The sequence below is a fragment of the Staurois parvus genome, unplaced genomic scaffold, assembly GCF_062004578.1.
Source record: "Staurois parvus isolate SC_StPar_1 unplaced genomic scaffold, SC_StPar_1.0 ptg000352l, whole genome shotgun sequence".
In the NCBI taxonomy this organism is placed as follows: Eukaryota; Metazoa; Chordata; class Amphibia; order Anura; family Ranidae; genus Staurois; species Staurois parvus.
Window position 1 is genome coordinate 1,574,493 of NW_028318148.1, and position 19,342 is coordinate 1,593,834.

At 43.0% G+C, this 19,342-nt stretch overlaps 1 protein-coding gene across 4 annotated transcripts in view; it reads left to right on the forward strand.

The window, feature by feature from the left end:
• Positions 1 to 18,721, forward strand: part of DIPK1B (divergent protein kinase domain 1B) — a 146,111-nt gene extending 127,390 nt beyond the window's left edge. For all 4 annotated transcript variants that reach the window (XM_089684673.1, XM_089684671.1, XM_089684672.1 and 1 more), the window contains 3 exons: positions 2,769 to 2,876; positions 11,162 to 11,338; positions 17,678 to 18,721. In XM_089684673.1, the coding sequence (XP_089540799.1) occupies positions 2,769 to 2,876; positions 11,162 to 11,338; positions 17,678 to 18,490 (1,098 nt within the window). In that variant the 3' untranslated portion in view covers positions 18,491 to 18,721. The remainder of the gene's footprint in view (positions 1 to 2,768; positions 2,877 to 11,161; positions 11,339 to 17,677) is intronic.
• The last annotated feature ends 621 nt before the right edge of the window (positions 18,722 to 19,342 follow it).

Consider the following 19,342-nt stretch of genomic DNA (forward strand, 5'->3'; position numbering starts at 1 on the left):
ACCTGCAGTTTTTAAGGGGCTTTTATTCAGAATTAACTTCACTTTATTTTGGAGGTATTGCAGGTATGAGATATCCCAGGATGCACTGGGAAACCAACAAGCGAACTGGAAAGACATCATCAGCAGTCACTTCCGGATTATGTGTATATATTCTGGAAGAGTCTGGTGCAGATATCACATGTGGTATGCAGCAAGGAGCAGCAGGAAGATGAGCGGGGTCCAGATTGGAGCAGAGCAACTAGTAGACGGCACATGTGGTGTACAAAATGGAAACGCTTTAGTGGAAGGTAAGTGGGGATAGGGAAGAGAGGACTGAGTGGCAAAAGATCAGCAGAGCTGGGGGACCAAAGAAGGAGAAACTAGCAGATGTCACATATGTTGAGCAGTGTGGGAGCAATATAGCAGGAGGTGAGTGGGGACCGAAGAGAGAGGAGTATTAGCAAAGCTGGGGTTTATTACTGAGGGGGGGCATCAGCAGAGCCGGTGGTTACTGCTGAGCAGGGGATTCAGTGAATGAGGGTAAAAATAAGCTGGGGATCTGCTGAACAGGGGTGCTAATGAGCTAGCGATCTGCTGATCGGGAGTACTGCTGAGCCTGGATTTTATTGGGCTCCTTTAAAACAAATAGAAAGTCAACACACATACAGCATTTGCCAAGCTTCATTAACGCTTCAAAAACACATCACAGAAACATCAAAAACACATGAAAAAAGCACATTGAAACGGTAGGCACTTTATTGTGTATTAAAGGCAAAGCAAGTGTAAATGCGCCCAAAGTCCACCAAAAGCTGCAACATGGTCATGGAAGTAGGGATGAGAGGGATTAGTCTGCTCTGGGCAGCGCAATAATGAGCTCAGTCTCAAGTGGGATTTTTATGACATTTCTGTATTTCTTATATTGTGAGCTTTTTGTATTTTTACCCCTAGTTCACATTAGTCCAGTGGCTGTGAGATGGTTGTGTGTTCAGGAATCTCACCTGTTCCTGCACTCCCAACCACTCACATCCACATCGCATTTCTCTTGTGAGATGAGGGGGCTGCCTAGCGTCTCATCCCGAAGCATGATCATGGGTGCGGGAACCACACAAAATGCATGCGGTTTCTGTGCGCATGCGCTTTGGGAAATGTTCCTTGCGTGAAACGTGGGCATAGCAGCCTATTCAAATGAATGGGCTGCTGTACCCGCGCAGACTCAGGCCGCACAGCACACACTAGTTTTAACCAGGCCATCTAAAGACATGGACTTTGCACATGAGATATTCATGGACTTTTTATAAATAAAATGATAGTGGGGTGCATTAAGTGCAAGGCTTTGCCTTACAGCACGGGTGTCAAACTAGCGGCCCTCCAGCTGTTACCAAACTATAAGTCCCATGAGGCATTGCAAAATTGACAGTTACAAGCATGACTCCTAAAGGCAGAGGCATGATGGGACTTGTAGTTTCGCAACAGCTGCAGGGCCACCAGTTAGACACCCCTGCAAAACTCTTGGTGCTGAAAGTCACCCATCTCTGACCGGTGTAACCTGGAGCATTTCTTGGCAGGTCTAAACTGGTGATACCATTAAAAAAGAGTGCATTGCAAAGCTTGCATTTCAAAGACTGCGGCTTCTGTCTTGTTGTGAGTCGTCCGCCACTCTGTTTTAATTAAGGTAGTTCTCCGCCTGTCAGATGGAGGTTACTGGTAAAGACGGACTGATAACATGGTATTGACCTGGCGTCTGCTGGGACTCATCTATTTACTGGAGTCTGTTAGAAGCTTTCAGCGGGAAATTGGCAGAAAGGAGGGAGGAGGACAGAGAGGGGCTTGGAGACGATGGAAAAAACGCATTTTCATTCATCCTCATTCCACACCGCTGAGCGATTTAACTGCTTGTTGGCGCTCACCTCATTTGCAACACCCTGGTTTGAAGGTGATTCAGATGGCATTATCTCCAGCAAGAGGTCAAATCGCTCAGTGGTGTAATAATAAAATCTCCCATGTAGATTAGCCTTAAACAGGCAGTTGCAGTCTCACTTTTCCAACTGTTTATTTCCCCTTTGTCCTCTACATATTGGTTGGTGATTGGCCTTTCGACATCTCGACCTGTTGGAAAATCCACAGGTCAATTAGAATAGACTCACATTTTAGGATATGAGTCGGGGACTTGTCAGGGAGATCTCGCTGTTGGAGCATCCAAGACATGTAGGAAGCCAGGGGCTGACTCAGTTCATCAGGCTCCACCTATAACTAAAATATCACTTTTGAGTGTACTGGTCCTTTAATTTCTTAGGATTTGAGCAGTCTCTGGTCTTTTTAAAATGTGCCTTATAGATATAGTAAGAAAGTGATCTTATTGGAAATAATCAGATCAATTTTTCAATACCTTTGTGTGTGCTTTGTAAATGATACTCGTGGAGGCATATCATATTTGGAAGCGTACCGTTGTGTTCAGATTTGGTTATCAGCTTGATCTGTTTTGTCCAGACTATCGGGATATCACAATGTAACTAAATCTATTCTGGATCCAGCCTTGATGAATTATTATTTGGGGTGTGCAGACACAAATTGGTGACCAGATGCAGTCTTAGGCTATTGGAAAATTCACTGCCGAAACCACTTATTTGCCACTGCTGGTTATTCAGCAACATAAAGGGGACACATCATTTCTGCTGAAATCAGTCTAAAGTGACAATGACTATGAAGTTTTTGCTGTGATCTGTGGAGGTTGCCTGGGCAGTCAGTTTTAACATTGTCTGATGTGTGACTTTGTGTTCCTCTCTCCGCAGTGTGACCAGTACAAGAAAGGCATCATCTCCGGCTCCTCCTGCAAGGATCTATGTGATGACCACACGCTGGTGTTTCATCAGTGCCTGTCCTCCTCACCCACACACCAGGTACTGTACAATCCATGGCCACGTCCCAGGGCAGCCACTGCTCCTCTTATCAGTTTACTAGGAAAGGGGAACAAACTGAAACTCAGAGAATGTTGGAGATACTCAGAAATCTGCCTCTTGGAGATGCAACCAATTGCTCAACTTTGGATAGATTTGTGTACATGTGGGTAAGTGTGCATAGCAGGGGCGTCCCTAGGGTTGGTGTCACCCGGTGCGATAACACTTGGTGATACCCCCTCCGACGATCCCCACAGGATGGATCGGATCTGCGGATTGAGCATAATGGATCGGACTCCAATCCATTATGCTCCCCAATCTGCAAATCCGATCCATCCTGCAGGGATCGTTGGCATGCAACCTATACGGGGTGACACCGGACCCGCTCCATGAAAAGGTAAGTTGCAAAGAAAGCCGACGATCCCCACAAGATGCATCAGATCCATCCTGCGGGGATCGTCGGCTTGCTTTACAACTTACCTTTTCGTGGAGCAGGTGCGGTATCACCCTGTGCAGTAAGGTGTCACCTGGAGCGGGCCGCACCCCCCGCATCTGCCTCAGGACGCCACTGGTGCATAGATCTGTCACAGACTCTCCAATTTTACTCCAACCTGGAAGAAGTTACCTTATCGTTTATATGGCAGTATTTCTTTATCAATCTGTCAAAACAATAGCAACAAGTAGCAAAATTGTTGCAAATAAGAACTGCATAAATTTCTGAAGGCTTTTAATGAATTTGGTGCAAGGCCTCCAGCTATATCCACCCCATCAGATATGTGTTGTAAATGCCTTATTGAAGCACCCCAAGGCACCTTGTGCCTCCTCTCTGTTCTTAATGTAGCACTATCTCCAAAGTAGCAGCTGTAGTTTAAAGTGGAACTTCACTCTCTTAATCAACATGGACTATTTCTAACCCTTATGCTGCTAGCATTAATCAATAGATATGAAAGTATATCATATTTACTTGTTTTAACCTTTTTTTCATTTCTTCATTCATTTCCTGGTTTCCATGCCTAGGCAAATTATGGCATGCATCACAGGAGTCTACAGGAGGGAAGAAAAGGTTCTCAGCTCAGCCAATGCCTGAGCTAAGGACAAATGGATTCCAGGAAGTAACAGCTGCATGAATTATCTGCCCTTACTTAAGATAAGATGAATGTGAGTTAGGGACCTTAGATTGTACACTCCTTGAGAGTTAGAGACTGATGTGCATGTACAATATATATGTAAAGCGCTGCCTAAATTGACAGTGCTATATAAGTACCTGAAATAAAATAAATAAAGTAGGCCGCCCAGCTATGCCACAGGCTGGGACCTTGAAGAACATGCAGCAGACTCCAGCATTCTGCCCAGAGGGGCAGAGCCCCTTAGTCTGGAGACTCCTCATGCAGAGTTAGACCCAGGATTAGAACAGAGCTGCTCCAGGCCTCAGACTATATATGTGCTCTTCAACCACCTACTGGGCACACCTCCCCAGGGATTGGCTGCCACACAATAAATATTCATGCTGCCCATTTGCCTTGCTCAACCTCCTATGTTCCAGATGTTTTCATAAGGCAGGGGAGAGTAATCAAACCTGCAACCTGTGAAACCCAGAACAGCCAAAAGAAATCAACAGCTGCTGCAATGATTACAGAGGAGCCAAAAGAAACTAAATTTACTTAACATCTTAGCAGCCTATCTAGGTGAGTGCTACATCAATATTCCTGGAGATTTCCCCCCATCAGAGTGGCAAAAATCCAACACGGTGGTTATACAGTAGATCAACTTCTGTACAACCTCCCTGTCCATACATGGATGCAAATTCGACCAGTCCATGCTGAACCAGACGAATTTTTGATCCATGTATGGCTGGCTTTAAGCCTCATACACACAGTGTTTTTTCAATATATAGTGGTTAACCTACACCCAGGACAAATAAACCAATAATGTGTACTTAACAATTTTAAAAAATTAAATAAAATAAAGTGATAAAGTGAATTGGTAGGCTGCTGCTTCTATAAAGGAATAACCTTCTCCAATAAACAACATACATATAAAAGCGCTGCCCAAATACAATAGGAAATGGCATGAAATAAATGAGCATTATACATAAATGCAATAAATCAATAAAGTCCTTGATGGGAAAATAATAAATTGGTGCATGTGCTTCTTCCACAAACAATAGGTGAATCGTGCTCTGTGCTCCACACCTGGGTGCCCACTAACTTACCAGCTATATTGGACTCTTATATTGAAACAAGAGTCATTTACGCTTTGGTGGGGCATGTGGAGTTTTGCTTGGTCTTATAGTTCTCCTGGTTTAACCACTTGAGCTCCTGAGGATTTACCCCCCTTAATGAACAGGCCTTTTTTTGCTGTTTGGCGCTGCACTAATTCAAATGATAATTGTGCGGTCATGCAATGCTGTACCCAAACAAAATTTATGTCCTTTTTTTCACACAAATAGAGCTTTCTTTTGATGGTATTTTATCACCTGTGCGCTTTTTATTTTTTGCGCTATAAACAAAAAAATCACAAAAATTTTTAAAAAAAACAATATTTTCTACTTTCAGCTATAAAAAATATATCGTAAACTCAAAGTTAGTCATAAATTTAAGCCAAAATGTATTCTGCTACATGTTTTTGGTAAAAAAAATCCCAATACGTGTATATTGATTGCTTTGTGTGAAAGTTATAGCGTCTACAAACTATGGTATAGATACTGTAATTTATGCCTTTTTTTGCTATACAGCACTGCACTAATTCAAATGATAATTGCGCGGTCATGCAATGCTGTACCCAAACGAAATTTACATCCTTTTTTTTCACACAAATAGAGCTTTCTTTTGGTGGTATTTTATCACCTGTGCGCTTTTTTTTTTTTGCGCTATAAACAAAAAAAACAAAAAAAAACTTTGAAAAAAAACAATATTTTCTACTTTCAGCTATAAAAAATATATCGCAAACTCAAAGTTAGTCATAAATTTAAGCCAAAATATATTCTGCTACATGTTTTTGGTAAAAAAAAATCCTGTGCATTAGCGGGCAAACTGGCGCTATATGGGAGGAGCGCTAACACTATCGGAAGTCACCAGTGACACTAATACAGTGATCAGTAAAAATCTGTTCACTGTAATCAACGACACTGGTGACAGGGCAGTGAAGGGGTTAACTGAGGGGGGTGGGGGGCGATCAAGGGGTTAAATGGGATTACTGGTGTTCTGGCGGGCAAACTGGCGCTATCTGGGAGGGGCGCTAACACTATTGGAAGTCGCCAGCGACACTGATACAGTGATCAGTAAAAATCTGTTCACTGATCAATGACACTGGTGACAGGGCAGTGAAGGGGTTAACTCGGGGGGGGGGGGGGCGATCAAGGGGTTAGACAGGATTACAGGTGTATTAGCGGGAAATCTGGCGCTATCTGGGAGGGGCGCTAACACTATCGGAAGTCGCCAGCGACACTGATACAGTGATCAGTAAAAATCGGTTCACTGATCAGTGACACTGGTGACAAGGCAGTGAAGGGGTTAACTGGGGGGGGGAGGGAGAGATTAAGGGGTTAAATGGGATTACTGGTGTACTAGCGGGCAAACTGGCGCTATCTGGGAGGGGCGCTAACCCTATCAGAAGTCGCCAGCGACACTGATCAGTAAAAATCGGTTCACTGATCAGTGACACTGGTGACAGGGCAGTGAAGGGGTTAACTGGGGGGGGGGCGATCAAGGGGTTAAACGGGATTACTGGTGTACTGGCGGGCAAACTGGCACTATCTGGGAGGGGCGCTAACACTATCGAAAGTCGCCAGCGACACTGATACAGTGATCAGTAAAAATCGATTCACTGATCAGTGACTGGTGACAGGGCAGTGAAGGGGTTAACTAGGGGGAGCAATCAAGGGGTTAAACGGGATTACTGGTGTACTGGCGGGCAATCTGGTGCTATCTGGGAGGGGCGCTAACACTATCGGAAGTCGCCAGTGACACTGATACAGTGATCAGTAAAAATCGGTTCACTGATCAGTGACACTGGTGACAGGGCAGTGAAGGGGTTAACTGGGGGGGGGGATTAAGGGGTTAAATGGGATTACTGGTGTACTGGTGGGCGGGCAAACTGGCGCTATCTGGGAGGGGCGCTAACACTATCGGAAGTCGCCAGCGACACTGATACAGTGATCAGTAAAAATCGATTCACTGATCAGTGACACTGGTGACAGGGCAGTGAAGGGGTTAACTGGGGGGGGGGCGATCAGGGGGTTAAATGTGACCTAGAGTGTTCTAACTGTAAATGTGTAGTGTTTTACTCACTTTTACTGTTTCTTCTTCTCTGTCTGGAACGGAATGTGTCCAGGCAGAGAAGAATGACATCATATCCTGTCCTGTGTAAACTTCAACACAGGACAGGATAGGACAGGGACCGATCATCTAATTTCAGCCAGACATCACTGGCTGAAATCTAATGATTGATCCCTCCGGGATCGAATGGTGTCACCCGCGGGTCGGCGGGAGCGCGCGCGCGCCCCCTGCCGGCAAAAACGTCGGGAGCGCGGAACCCGTTTTAAAACGTGGTTTTGCGCCTGAGTGCCGCCCTGCACACGTATATATACAGTGGCAGGGTGGCAAGAGGTTAAATGATGCTTGTCATCCTCAATCATCCCGACATGGTAACATAATGTGGAATATGTGCATACAAAGAATGGAGAAAGGCATCCAAATAGTGTGATTCCGTTTATTAAATAGAAGTAGATACACCTATATTGCACTCACATGTTTCCAGAGTAAAAATGGTATAACCGCCAGCTTGGAAAGCAGTACACTGCTTGTGCGCTCCAAACACCGGTAGTGACATCACCACGGTCCGTAACTAATGCGTTTCGCCCCTCCCACTGGATGTCCTCAGAGGCATCTGAGTGGTTTTTCAGCTACTCTGAACGCCATTTCTCTTCTCAGGAGAATAGCTGCCTAAAAGCACTGTAAAAGCCTTGTATTGCACGTGTGTGTTTTTGCACATTTGCTCGTATGCACATTAATGCATTCAATTCTAAAGAGCCAGAATATTAATTAATTCTGTGTATTAAAATGCATTAACGTACGAATGCGCTTAAATGTGTCTAGCGTTTAGGCACGTTTATGTGTGTTCCACATCTTTTTTCCCCAAATCTCCTTTCCTGTAATGTAATGGGGTTTTTTGCGTACTTGCACACTGTACTGATGTAACAACAAACATTCCTGGCAGAAAAACACAAGGATGAGCTGTATAGCACTTGTATGTATGTATACACACATGTAAAAATGCTTCTAGCTTTATTTGAATCTATGTGCATCCTTTATGCACCTCTGTGTACAGCCACTTTGAAAACAATAGTTTGCATTTACATCAGTAAAAAAAAAAACAACACGTTTGCCTAAAAACTCGTTTTGAGGCAGCAGTGTGCAAGAGGACTTTTTCTGCCTGTAAATGTTCCTCTTCTAATACACTTGTAAATGCCTATGTGCATGGATACATAGACTAACAAAGAGGTGTATTCACAGGCAGAAACAAGAACACCAAACGCTTGTAAAAGTGGCATTTTTTTTCAGCCAAAACTGCATAAGGCCTTAAGCTGGCATGTTCATTTTAAGAATGTTCTTTCGATTTTCTAATCATTAGTGAGGTCAAATCGATGTTCGTTTTTGATCAGTGACAAGAAAATTTAAAGGAGCAGGATGGAAATGTTATCAACCAAATGGATTTCTAATAGTGAATGTAGTTTTTGTTTGGGAAAGTCCATTCACTCCAAAATTGAATGTTAGCTGAAAATGTTTTTGAAGTACTTTTGAACAACACTTGTCATGCTATCAAATATACTGTGAAAGTTTTCAGTGAATGTTTGTAGAAAAGCGAGTTCAAAAGTCTTGAAGTGTATAGCCAGCGTGCTGCAACCTTTCTCTTTCTGTCTCCTAGAAGGTTAATTGACTTGCACAAGTTGCCCAACTGTGGTGGAGATATTAGAGTGTAAGCTCCCCTGGTGCAGAGACTGATGTAAATGGTTCAGTGTCCTCTGCACAGAACTGCAGAATATGTCAGAGCTGTATAAATGCATAATGATAATAGTGTGTGACTGTGGCAGGGCATTAGAGCGTAAGCTCCTCTGCTGCAGAGATGGATGTAAATGGTGCATGCTCTGTACAGCATTGCAGAAATGTCAGAACTTTTTGGAAGTATTATAATAATAATATTAGTGGGTGATTGTGTTGGGGACATTAGAATGTAAGCTCCTCTGATGCAGAGGCTGATGTGAATGGTTTAGTATTCTCTGTACAACACTGCAGAATATGTCAGAGCTATTAAACTTGAGAATATGGTTTGTGGTTGAGGTGCAAGGGAGGTGCAACATCCAAAAATATGTCTAAAAATATGAAAATTGTAGAGTGAATGGAATGTTTAGGTACCCAAGGAATACGTAATACATACTATGTATATTATGTTATTCAAAGTGATATTAAAGGTTCATATTTTACCCCTTGGCCTCCCGGTCCTTTAAGGGTTTCAGAAGCCTAGAGGCGGGGTTTAGGGTCATGTGACCGCCGTGACACGCCATCACGGCGGACACATGATCGGGAAAGGTCCCGATCAAAAGAGGAGATCGGGACCTTTCCATGAGTACCGGACATGAGTACTGGGATCACGCAGAGCGTGTGCTCTCAGCACATATGTTTTCCTTAATTGCACGCAAATGAGTGGCCGCTCGGCGTCAAGGCCCAGACACTGGGAGGCCACACATTTGCATGCGGCCGGTGCCAAGAGGTTAAAAAAAAACAAAAACTTGTTGTACTTACCTGCTCTGTGCAGTGGTTTTTGCAGATTAGCCCCAATCCTCCTCTCCTCAGTTCCCCCACCTCCTGGCTGCTCTTCCCTGCTGAGTGCCCCCATAGCAACTCGATTGTTTGCTCGCTCCCGACTCCTGCTCTGTGTGTCCATAAGACACACAGAACAGTGCTCAGCCCCACCCCTCCTCACTGGCTTTGATTGACAGTAGCAGGAGCCAATGGTTCCTGCTACTGTATCTGAGCCAATGAGGAGGCAGAGAGTTGAGAGAGAATCTGCTCTCATGCACATTATTGGATCAGAATTGGGCTCAAGTATGTATTTAGGGTGGGCTGCAGGGGAAGCTGCATGCAGAAGGTTTTTTACCTTGCTACACAGAATACAGCATGGTAAAAAACCTTCTGCCTTTACAGCCACTTTAAATACAACAAGATTTATTAACATCGAAGCATCAATGTGAATAATTGTGAGTATCTACAATAGGCGAAATATTTTCTCCTCCACATGAATGGGTCCCCATTATTCAGCATTATATACATTCCTGGATGCAAAAGGGCTGTAAAGCCTCATATAACGTCGTTCCTAATGTCCGAATTTAAACTATTAAGGGGATCCAAAGTTCTTCAACATGTTTCACGGAAAAAACAAACGCTTCATCAGGACGATGGAAGATTTGAGATATAATTATTTTGTTTTTAAACGATCATAACCTATGTGTAATCCTAAAAAGTACATTCACTCTACAATTTACATATGTCAAAGCTATCGAAATAATATAATTATATAATAATAATAATAGTGTGTGACTTTGTTTAGATTGTAAGCTCCTCTGGTTCAGAGATTGATGTGATTTCTAGACTGTTCTCTGTGCGCCACTGTGAAATATACATAGGATGTATAATAAAAAATGGTTAATAAAGCAGCACAGCAAGAAAGGACAGACAATTTCTGTCCTTTAGTGTAAACTTAAGCAATTTTTAATATTTGTCTACAATGCAAGCCTATAAAAGGTATATACTTTAGAAAGCTCCCAGAAATTGCCTAGCTTTCACCCTGTGAAAGGTTTATCAGTGTGTCTCCTCAATTGTCTCTTGGCTATATTAAAAGATTTACTTGTCTAGTTATTTCTTGGTGAGGGTCACATTAAAGCATTGCTGAAGTGTCAGAAATTTTTATTGGTTTCCAAATGTGTATAAATATTTTATAACGGAAATCATGTTTTTAAATAAGGGAAAATATTTAATCATATTTATAACATACCATAAAATGTAAACTATTATTCTGGATAGAATGCAGTCTCTCCAGGCCTTCTGGAATTTCTCCTGGGAATACAAAGCAGAGGCTGAGAAACTAGAAGATAAAAAAGACCAATTGCCTTCCTTTAATCCTTTAATTAAACACAATAACGAAATGTTTAGGGTGAAATAGAATTGTCTTGATTTACAGTTAATGGTCATTTGTATGTACCATGATAATATATACAATGTGTCTATTTGTAGGTCTACCGGGGGCTGTGGAGGGACCGAGAAGTCATCATTAAGTGTGGAGTCGAGGAAAATTTAAAAGCAGAGAGCAATCCAGATGCATCTCCCCGCAGGGAGCTGGTCCTGTTTGATAAACCCACCAGAGGAACCTCCATGGATGAGTTCAAGGAGATGCTGCTCAACTTCTTAAAGGTGAGTATGATCTAAACTCATTTTAGGGGGTATATGACTATGGTGAGGACATTAGATTGTAAGCTCCTTTGTCACAGATTGATGAAGCTGATACAGTGTGCTTTGCACAGCACTGTAGATTATGTTAATACTATATAAATGTATAATAATAGTGTGTGACTGTGGTGGATATTAGAGTGTAAGCTTTTGTGGTGCTGAGACTGATGCGAATGGGTCAATGTTTTCTGTACAGCACTGCAGAATATGTCAGCACTATATAAATGAAAAAATAAATTTCTATCTGAATTCCTCTTTCAGTCATCTCATTAAATGAAATTGGACAGGCTGATATAGCATGGTTGGTTGCAGGGGCGGACTGACAACTCACGGGGCCCCCGGGCAATAGGGGATCATGGGGCTCCTGTGTCCTTGCCAAACCCAAAAAAGCCAATGAAAGAGGTACCAGGGGCATCTCATGGGGCCCCCTACTGACCCCGGGCCCTCAGGCACTGCCCAAGTTTCCAAATGGTCAGTCCGCCCCTGGTTGGTTATACCCACTGTGGTAGGCAGTGCAAAGTGTTGTCCACTATAGTGGTTACAGCAGGCCATACTCGGTTCAGTTTTTTCACTCAGCCAGCTGGCTAAATCATTGCTTCTTGACTCACTAGAATTACATAGTTAGTCTGGCTGAAAAAAGACAAAAGTCCATCCAGTTCAACCATAGAACACCTTCAAGGTGTATTGTTGTATTCTGACAGTGGGACACCCCACCATCAGAATACACTGATCAGCCAATTGGCTGCATGTGCTGATCAAAGCAAAATTTTCAATCAGTAGATAGACCGTACATGAGTTGAAATTCAATCCACATATGGTCAGCTTTAGTCTAAGGACTCATGATGTACACGGGGCGTTTGGAAAACTCTTCTGAATGATGGAAACTGACTGCTGAAAACATACGTTATAAAACGTCAGTTTAGCCGCATTTGCATACTGCGTTTATGCGTGTTTATGCACGTTTACCTTCAGAAGTGTTTTTAAAAGATAACCTCAGGAGACCCTCCCAAATGCCCAGAATGCACTGAAAAATAGTAAAAAAATTAGCTATTTCAGACATTTTGAGAGGAATAGAGAGAGCAGAGCAGTATGTGCTGAGATTACCTGCTGGTTGTATTCACTATGGATCCCATCATAATGCGGCACGTTCTGCCATTTTTTCCTTCACTCGAAACCTGGAACTGACTGCACTGGTGTACTAGGTCCATTTGAATACATGAAAAACGCTTTGCATGCATTTCTGATGATGAAATAAGGCTCTGGACAGCATCTGGATATCGAACTGTTAAAAAATGATTCTAAACGCAAACGCTTATAAACGTGGTTAACCGCGTTTACACGTGTTTCCAAGCATTTGGCATTTGAAAGGCTGGTAAAATCTACTCCTGAACTTAAGTTTGGTGCGTTAAAAAAAATGACTGTAAACTCTACTGCCTGTAAACGACTGTAAACAACGATGTGTACATGGACACATAGGAAAACATTATGGAGAGTTCAGCGGCTGCTGCAAAAAAGTGCTGAACAGCTCCTGAACATCGGTTTAGCAACTGCAGTGTACATGAGCCCTAAGGCTACTATAGTTAAGAACTTGGAAAGTGTTAAAGTTGTACACCCCCTGAGGGTTAGGGACTGATGTGAATGTACAATATATGTGTAAAGCGCTGTGTAAATTGATGGCTCTATATAAGTACCTGTAGTAGTAGTTAAGGATTTTCAGTGTGGACAGCACAGGTACTACATTGCCACCTGGTGGCAGATCTTGGTAACTGCTGTTTCATAATCAACATTCAGGACACGCTGGGCTTGTTGGAATGCTCTTCCAGCAAAGTGAACATTTATGTAAGAAAACGGAAAACTGAATGACAGAAATGTGCCGTAATTCTCCTTTCCTGACAAGCTCTATGTCAGCACAGGTGGGAAAGGGCCCTGCCCCCCATGCTTCCAGGACCTAACTCATAAATTTGAGCCCACCTGCAGCCTCAGCATTCTGTAACTAATCCTACCAAGCTGGGTGAGAATTGTGCTGACATGGAGCTCCTCATTCAATTTTCTGTTTCCCTGACAGCTCCATGTCAGCACAGCTGGGAACTAACTAGCCAAAAAAAGGGAGAGATAATGCTACACACTATTCAATTCTGGCTAAAAAGCAGAAGCCAGGATGCCTCTGCCAAATGCAACTATCATTAAGACTGTTTCTCTACAGTAATGAGCCATGAAGGTATATATAGACCCCCACATAGCTTCCTTACAAATTGTGTCTGGAAACACTCAGCCTGCTGCCACTCACAAGGCCCTCCTAATGGGTGCTTGAACAAAGCAGTATTCATGCAGTCATGTCCAACTGCATCATCCTCTTTGGAAACTCTGAAGATGGCTCTTTCGCCTGGGAAGGTTAGGCTGCTTCTCACTGCAAAGCAGATAACCCATTCAAAGGGTAAGTGGAAACCACTCCTTTAGAGTGTGTTGACAATGTATTTATTGAATGTGACATCTTGTTAGGTGTCCTCATCTCCATCCCTGGCTGCTTAAACCAGGATACATACAGTCATGTCTGTCCGCATATTCCTGTTCATAGAGTCTGAGGAGGCTGTCTTGCCTTGCATGGCTATGAGACTTCTAATTGCCAAAACATATAGCAATTTCACAGGGTGAGTGGAAACCACTCCTTTGAGTGTACTGGCCACTTGTTTAATGAAAGTCACAACATGTTAGGTGTCATCATCCTCATTTCTGGTTGCTTGAACAAGGCAAGATTCATGCTGTCATGTTCCCCTCTGGATAGTCTGAAGAAGCTGTTTTGCCTGGGAAGGCGATTAGACTGCTCGTTGCTAGAACATATAACCCCTTTACAGGGTAAATAAAACACCTACATTCATGTTCATCTTACAGTCATGTTCATCTGCGTCTTCTTTTTTTGAAAAGTCTGAAGAGGGTTGCCTAGCTTAGGAAAGCTCTGAGACTACTCGTTGCCAGACTAGATAATCCTTTCACAGGGTTTTGTCTACCGTTTAACAAAGCAGCTAAAATAATAATAATAATAATAATTTAATTAAGTAGACTATAGCTTGCTTAGTAACAAACCCTAAAGGGTTAATAACTGATAGATTTGACTTGATACTGCAGTTTCCAACCACATCCATATTTCACCAAGTGGTTAGTGAGCCAAACTTTGCTCTGCCAGAGAGCAAGAGATAATGAAAATGTTTTCTTAAGAAGAGCAACAAAAAAGGTAGGAATCTGCAACAGAATTACAACAATGTTCTGCAATGTACACTAACCTTCCAGGGGAATTGTTGACATAAAGACCTTCTCTTTCTTTTTTCTTTTTTTTTTGAGAAACTGGTGAGCAAAAACAAAATATAAATGGGATGAGATATAGGATATAGGATGTCCTATATTCCAGCAGGCAATGCTGGCTACAGTAGTCATCCACAGATGACTCCTCTACCTTCTCTGGAAATGCTGGTCTTTTGAGGGGGTTGGCATAGTATTACTGTTAGGTAGAGTACTCTTGAGGAGCTCAGGGTATGCAGTTACAGGGAGCAAGGCACGACAATACCTAGCAATGCTCAGTTCATTTGGAAAACAAACATTTTTAAATTCAGCTCACCCACCCTCCATCATCCAACTGTAAACATTGGCACTGTGCGGGTGTGCGTGCCTTAGGGAGACTCTGCTGACACCACTGCCCACTTCACATGGACCCAGCAGCCCCCAGACAAGGCTGTTAGCCGTGATAAAAGCCGCCCCGAGTACTAGCAGCAGGGCTCCCTGGATTATGGGTCATTTAGCCGGTAAACCAGGGACCACGTCCAGCTGAAATACACACACGTGGATGGACCGCCAGCCCTTTAGACCAGCCAAGCAAAGGAGCACACCTAGGTCCTGCACATGGGAGGACAAAAGAGGAACACTGAGGCTGCAGGTGGGCTCAAATTTATGAGTTAGGTCCTGGAAGCATGGGGGGGGGGTGGTGAACTGTGCTGACATGGAGTTCTCAGGAAAGTGAATTTTAATGAATAGGGCCAAGCTATGTTCACTTTGCCTTTCAAATCATATGACTGCAAAAATCCTGTTTTTTTAATTACTCTCACAAATGAATGGTTAGTAAAAGTGAACACAGCCTCCTCTTACTTGCTATTTGCTAATTTTTTGCATATTTTGCTAAGTGTACTTTTATATTACATGGTAAACAGCCTCTATTCCTTTAGTAAAACAACCCCATCTTATTATTTACTTGTAAAGAGTGACACATTGGGGCTGATTATTGCAAAAAGTAGAGGCTGTTCAAACTTTAATGTTTACTGACCTTAGTAAATGAGTGAAAGCTGCATTCACTTCAGCGCACCAATCGTGTGCTAACATAAATCCTGTGATATCAACTTCTGCCATACATATATATATGTAGTAAATATATAAAAATATATACATATATATATATATATATATAGTCTCTATCCCCTTTTCTTATTCATGCAGTAAGACCTGATCTAACCAGGAGGTTTTTAGCGTTAAATATATATTTAATTAAATTTTAAAGCATGTCTCAGTTTGACAAAGACTAGAATAGAAAAAGGTTTTCCATTGTAACATAATTATGAAAAGATATCAAGAATAACGGGGAGGTTTTTAGAGTGATCTGTATTGGGGTCCTCTACATTGCATTGTCATTACTATCTACACAAAGAGGTTGATTCACTAAAACTGCAGAGTGCAAAATCTGGTGCAGCACTGCATAGAAACCAATCAGCTTCTAGGTTTTGTTGTAAAAGCTTAACTGAACAAGCTGAAGTTAGAAGCTGATTGGCTACAATGCACAGCTTCACCAGATTTTGCACTCTCCAGTTATAATAAACCAACCCTACAATGTCTGAATCGTGACATTTTTCTTAGACTGAAATGTCTGCTCTGTGATGATGTCATACTGACATTGCTAATGCTGACTTTCTCACCACTGGACCTTAGGTATCGTTCTATACTAAATAAAAAACAGAATTGCTTAGCACAACCCAATGAAACCCTACAAAGGAAAATGGCTGATGAAGAATGAATAGCTGTATGTGATTTGTTGCTGTGGGCAATACAAACAGTTTTCATTTCAGCCACTTTGGAAAGAGGAACCCACAGTGCACAGCTGGGGGACCTGTAGGAAAAAGCAGGAAATGTTTAAATATATTTTAGGCGGTGCTCCAAACTAGAAAGATTTCTTTATCATGCAAAACCTGAATGTAAAAAAAATGAAGAGTTGTAATTTATTATAATAAGGGGCAGGGAATCCTGTACATAAATGCTAGATTAGTCCATCAGGCTGATATATAAAGAAATATTCATATAGTCCTTAAGGCCGCTCTACTTAGCTTAAAGGTGAATGCCAGGGAAAGGAAAAAATGCTTCCTTGCAATAGGGCTGCCCTTACACTGCAAGGGTTAAATGCTTATTTACTGTAGGTCCAGGGGACCACAAAAAGCAGGTTTGCTAATCTGATCCATTCCCACAAGCTCCCTCCAAGCAGTAAGGCCAGGCTTTGCAGTCTGTTCTCCTCTGTGTTGCAGTGGCCATAGGCATTCTGATGTTCTCAAGTCTAATGCAGAGCCCATAGCCTTGCTGTGGATGTGAGAACTCCAAGGGACCGTACACCACTGGAACATAGGGTAGTAGAGGAAAGTGCCATCTGTTGGGGGAGAGAATTGGGTAAGTAAAAATGCTTTTTGCTGCCTAAACAGGACGTTATTCCGTGCAGTGCAAGGACAACCTCACTGCAAGGGCACATTATTCCTTTCCTCAGAGATGGGCTTTAAAGGGCAGCTCCACCTACTGATGGCAGTGGTGTGTTCTAGACTGGACAGGATGCCAAGACACCGGCCTTGATAACAAGCTATGGGGCCCCTCTCAGAAAAGACCAGGAAAACAGCACAAGTTGCAAGAAGCTGTTATTTTGGATTGGTATAGACATGTGGCCTCCCTCACAATGGGTAGCTGCCATATAAATGCAGATTAACCAAACAAACTGGGCAGCAGATGAGCACACAGCTGGCTGAGCTTCACAGGCTGGATGCATATCACCAAAGTCAATGGCTTTCAGACAGTTTCTAGTTCCAGGTTGGTGACATCGGCAGAAGTGGAGCTGAATATGCTTATAAATACCATCATGGTGCCCACTTGTAAAGAATGCACTAGTCTTAAAAAAAGATATATTTGTTTCCCTGTAACTATATGTTGCACCAGCTAGCATATTTTATTTAGTAGAAAAACTACATGCTAACATATAAATGCATTGCTTTTGTCTCTTTATCCTTCATACAGGCAAAGCTGGGAGATCAAACATCCTTGATGGTTTTGGTCGGACGTATATTAGCCATGGCAGATGTCAACGGAGACGGGAAAGTTTCTCTGGCAGAAGCCAAATCCATCTGGGCGCTACTGCAGCTAAACGAGTTCCTTCTCATGTTATCGCTGCATGAGAAAGAACATACGTCACAGCTACTGGGGTACTGTGGAGACCTCTACATTACTGAGAAAATCCCCCATGATTCCTTATACGGCACTCAGATCCCCACTTTCCTGCAGACCCTCTTGCCCTCCCCCATCCACACCATGGTTCATCAGTGGTTTGCTCCTGCCTGGCCTAGGAGGGCCAAGATCGCCATTGGCATGCTGGAATTTGTGGAGGAGATTTTTCACGGGACATACGGCAGCTTCTTCGTCTGTGAAACAAGCTTCAAAAATATCGGCTACAACGATAAGTATGACTTTAAGGTGGTGGACCTGCGGAAGGTGGCCACTGAGATGACAATCAAAGACTTCCTCAAAGGCCGGCACTGTGAACAGAACTCGGACTGCACATATGGAAGAGACTGTACTGCAGCCTGTGACAAGCTCATGAAGCAGTGTAAAAACGATGTCATTCAGCCGAACCTGGCCAAAGCCTGCAAACTGATGCAGGACTACCTGCTCTACGGCTCCCCGTCAGACTTGAAAGAGGAGCTGCAGAAGCAGCTGAGGACTTGTATGACTCTCAGCGGCCTAGCCAGTCAGATGGAAGTCCACCATTCACTCATACTCAACAACCTGAAGACGCTGCTCTGGAAAAAGATCTCAAACACCAAATATTCATAGCAGGGTAAAAGAGGACTTTGCTTTTTTTTATGCTCCAGATTCGCATCTCACCAGTGCAGCCTCCATCCTGCCGCTGACAGTGGGAACGTGCTGTGGCCGTGCATAAAAGGTCTGAGATGCCACTAATCATTTTTGTCAGGCTCATACATGTCTCCAGAGAGCCTGTGACTGCTGAATGTCACTGCTGAGTCCAACAAACTATTAACATGTAAATAAAAGGCTTTTATGTGACACGAGTACTTGTCTTGATTGCTCACTCTACATTTACAGCTGAACCCAAGGCAGGCAGATAAATACACAATTCAAACACATAAATATGACTTTTACCTGCCAAAACATTTGCAGTGTTTTCAGTCTTGTAATCCAGGCAGCCCAGCTAGACAGCACAGCTTGGTCCTAGACCTCCACTGCAAGTAAAGAGTATAGCTTGGTCCAGGACACACCCAAAGCCTGCTGATTGGCCAGTGGAGGAGCAGCAGCACATTGATGACATCATCCCTGTGCTCTCCCATCCTGTAAGCATGTTCATAGTGTTTGAGTCACAGGTTTCTGCTGCGCAATGGAGCTCCAGAGCAGAGCAATAGATACCCTACGGGCTTGTATACATTACCAGCAAGGACTGCTGCTACTCTGTAAAGCGATCCATACTCGGATCACTTTCAGAGGGATTTGACAGGCAGCAAAGAGGTGCCTGCTTTAATCCATTAACTGCCACACTACTGTGCCGCATAGTGCATGGTTGCAGTGCAGCCCCTTTCACTTGAATATGTTCCATTCAGAGGGCAGTTGGGCATTATGCAATAAGGTGAGAGGCAGTTTATGTCATTAAGGACACATTTTGAATTATGAATA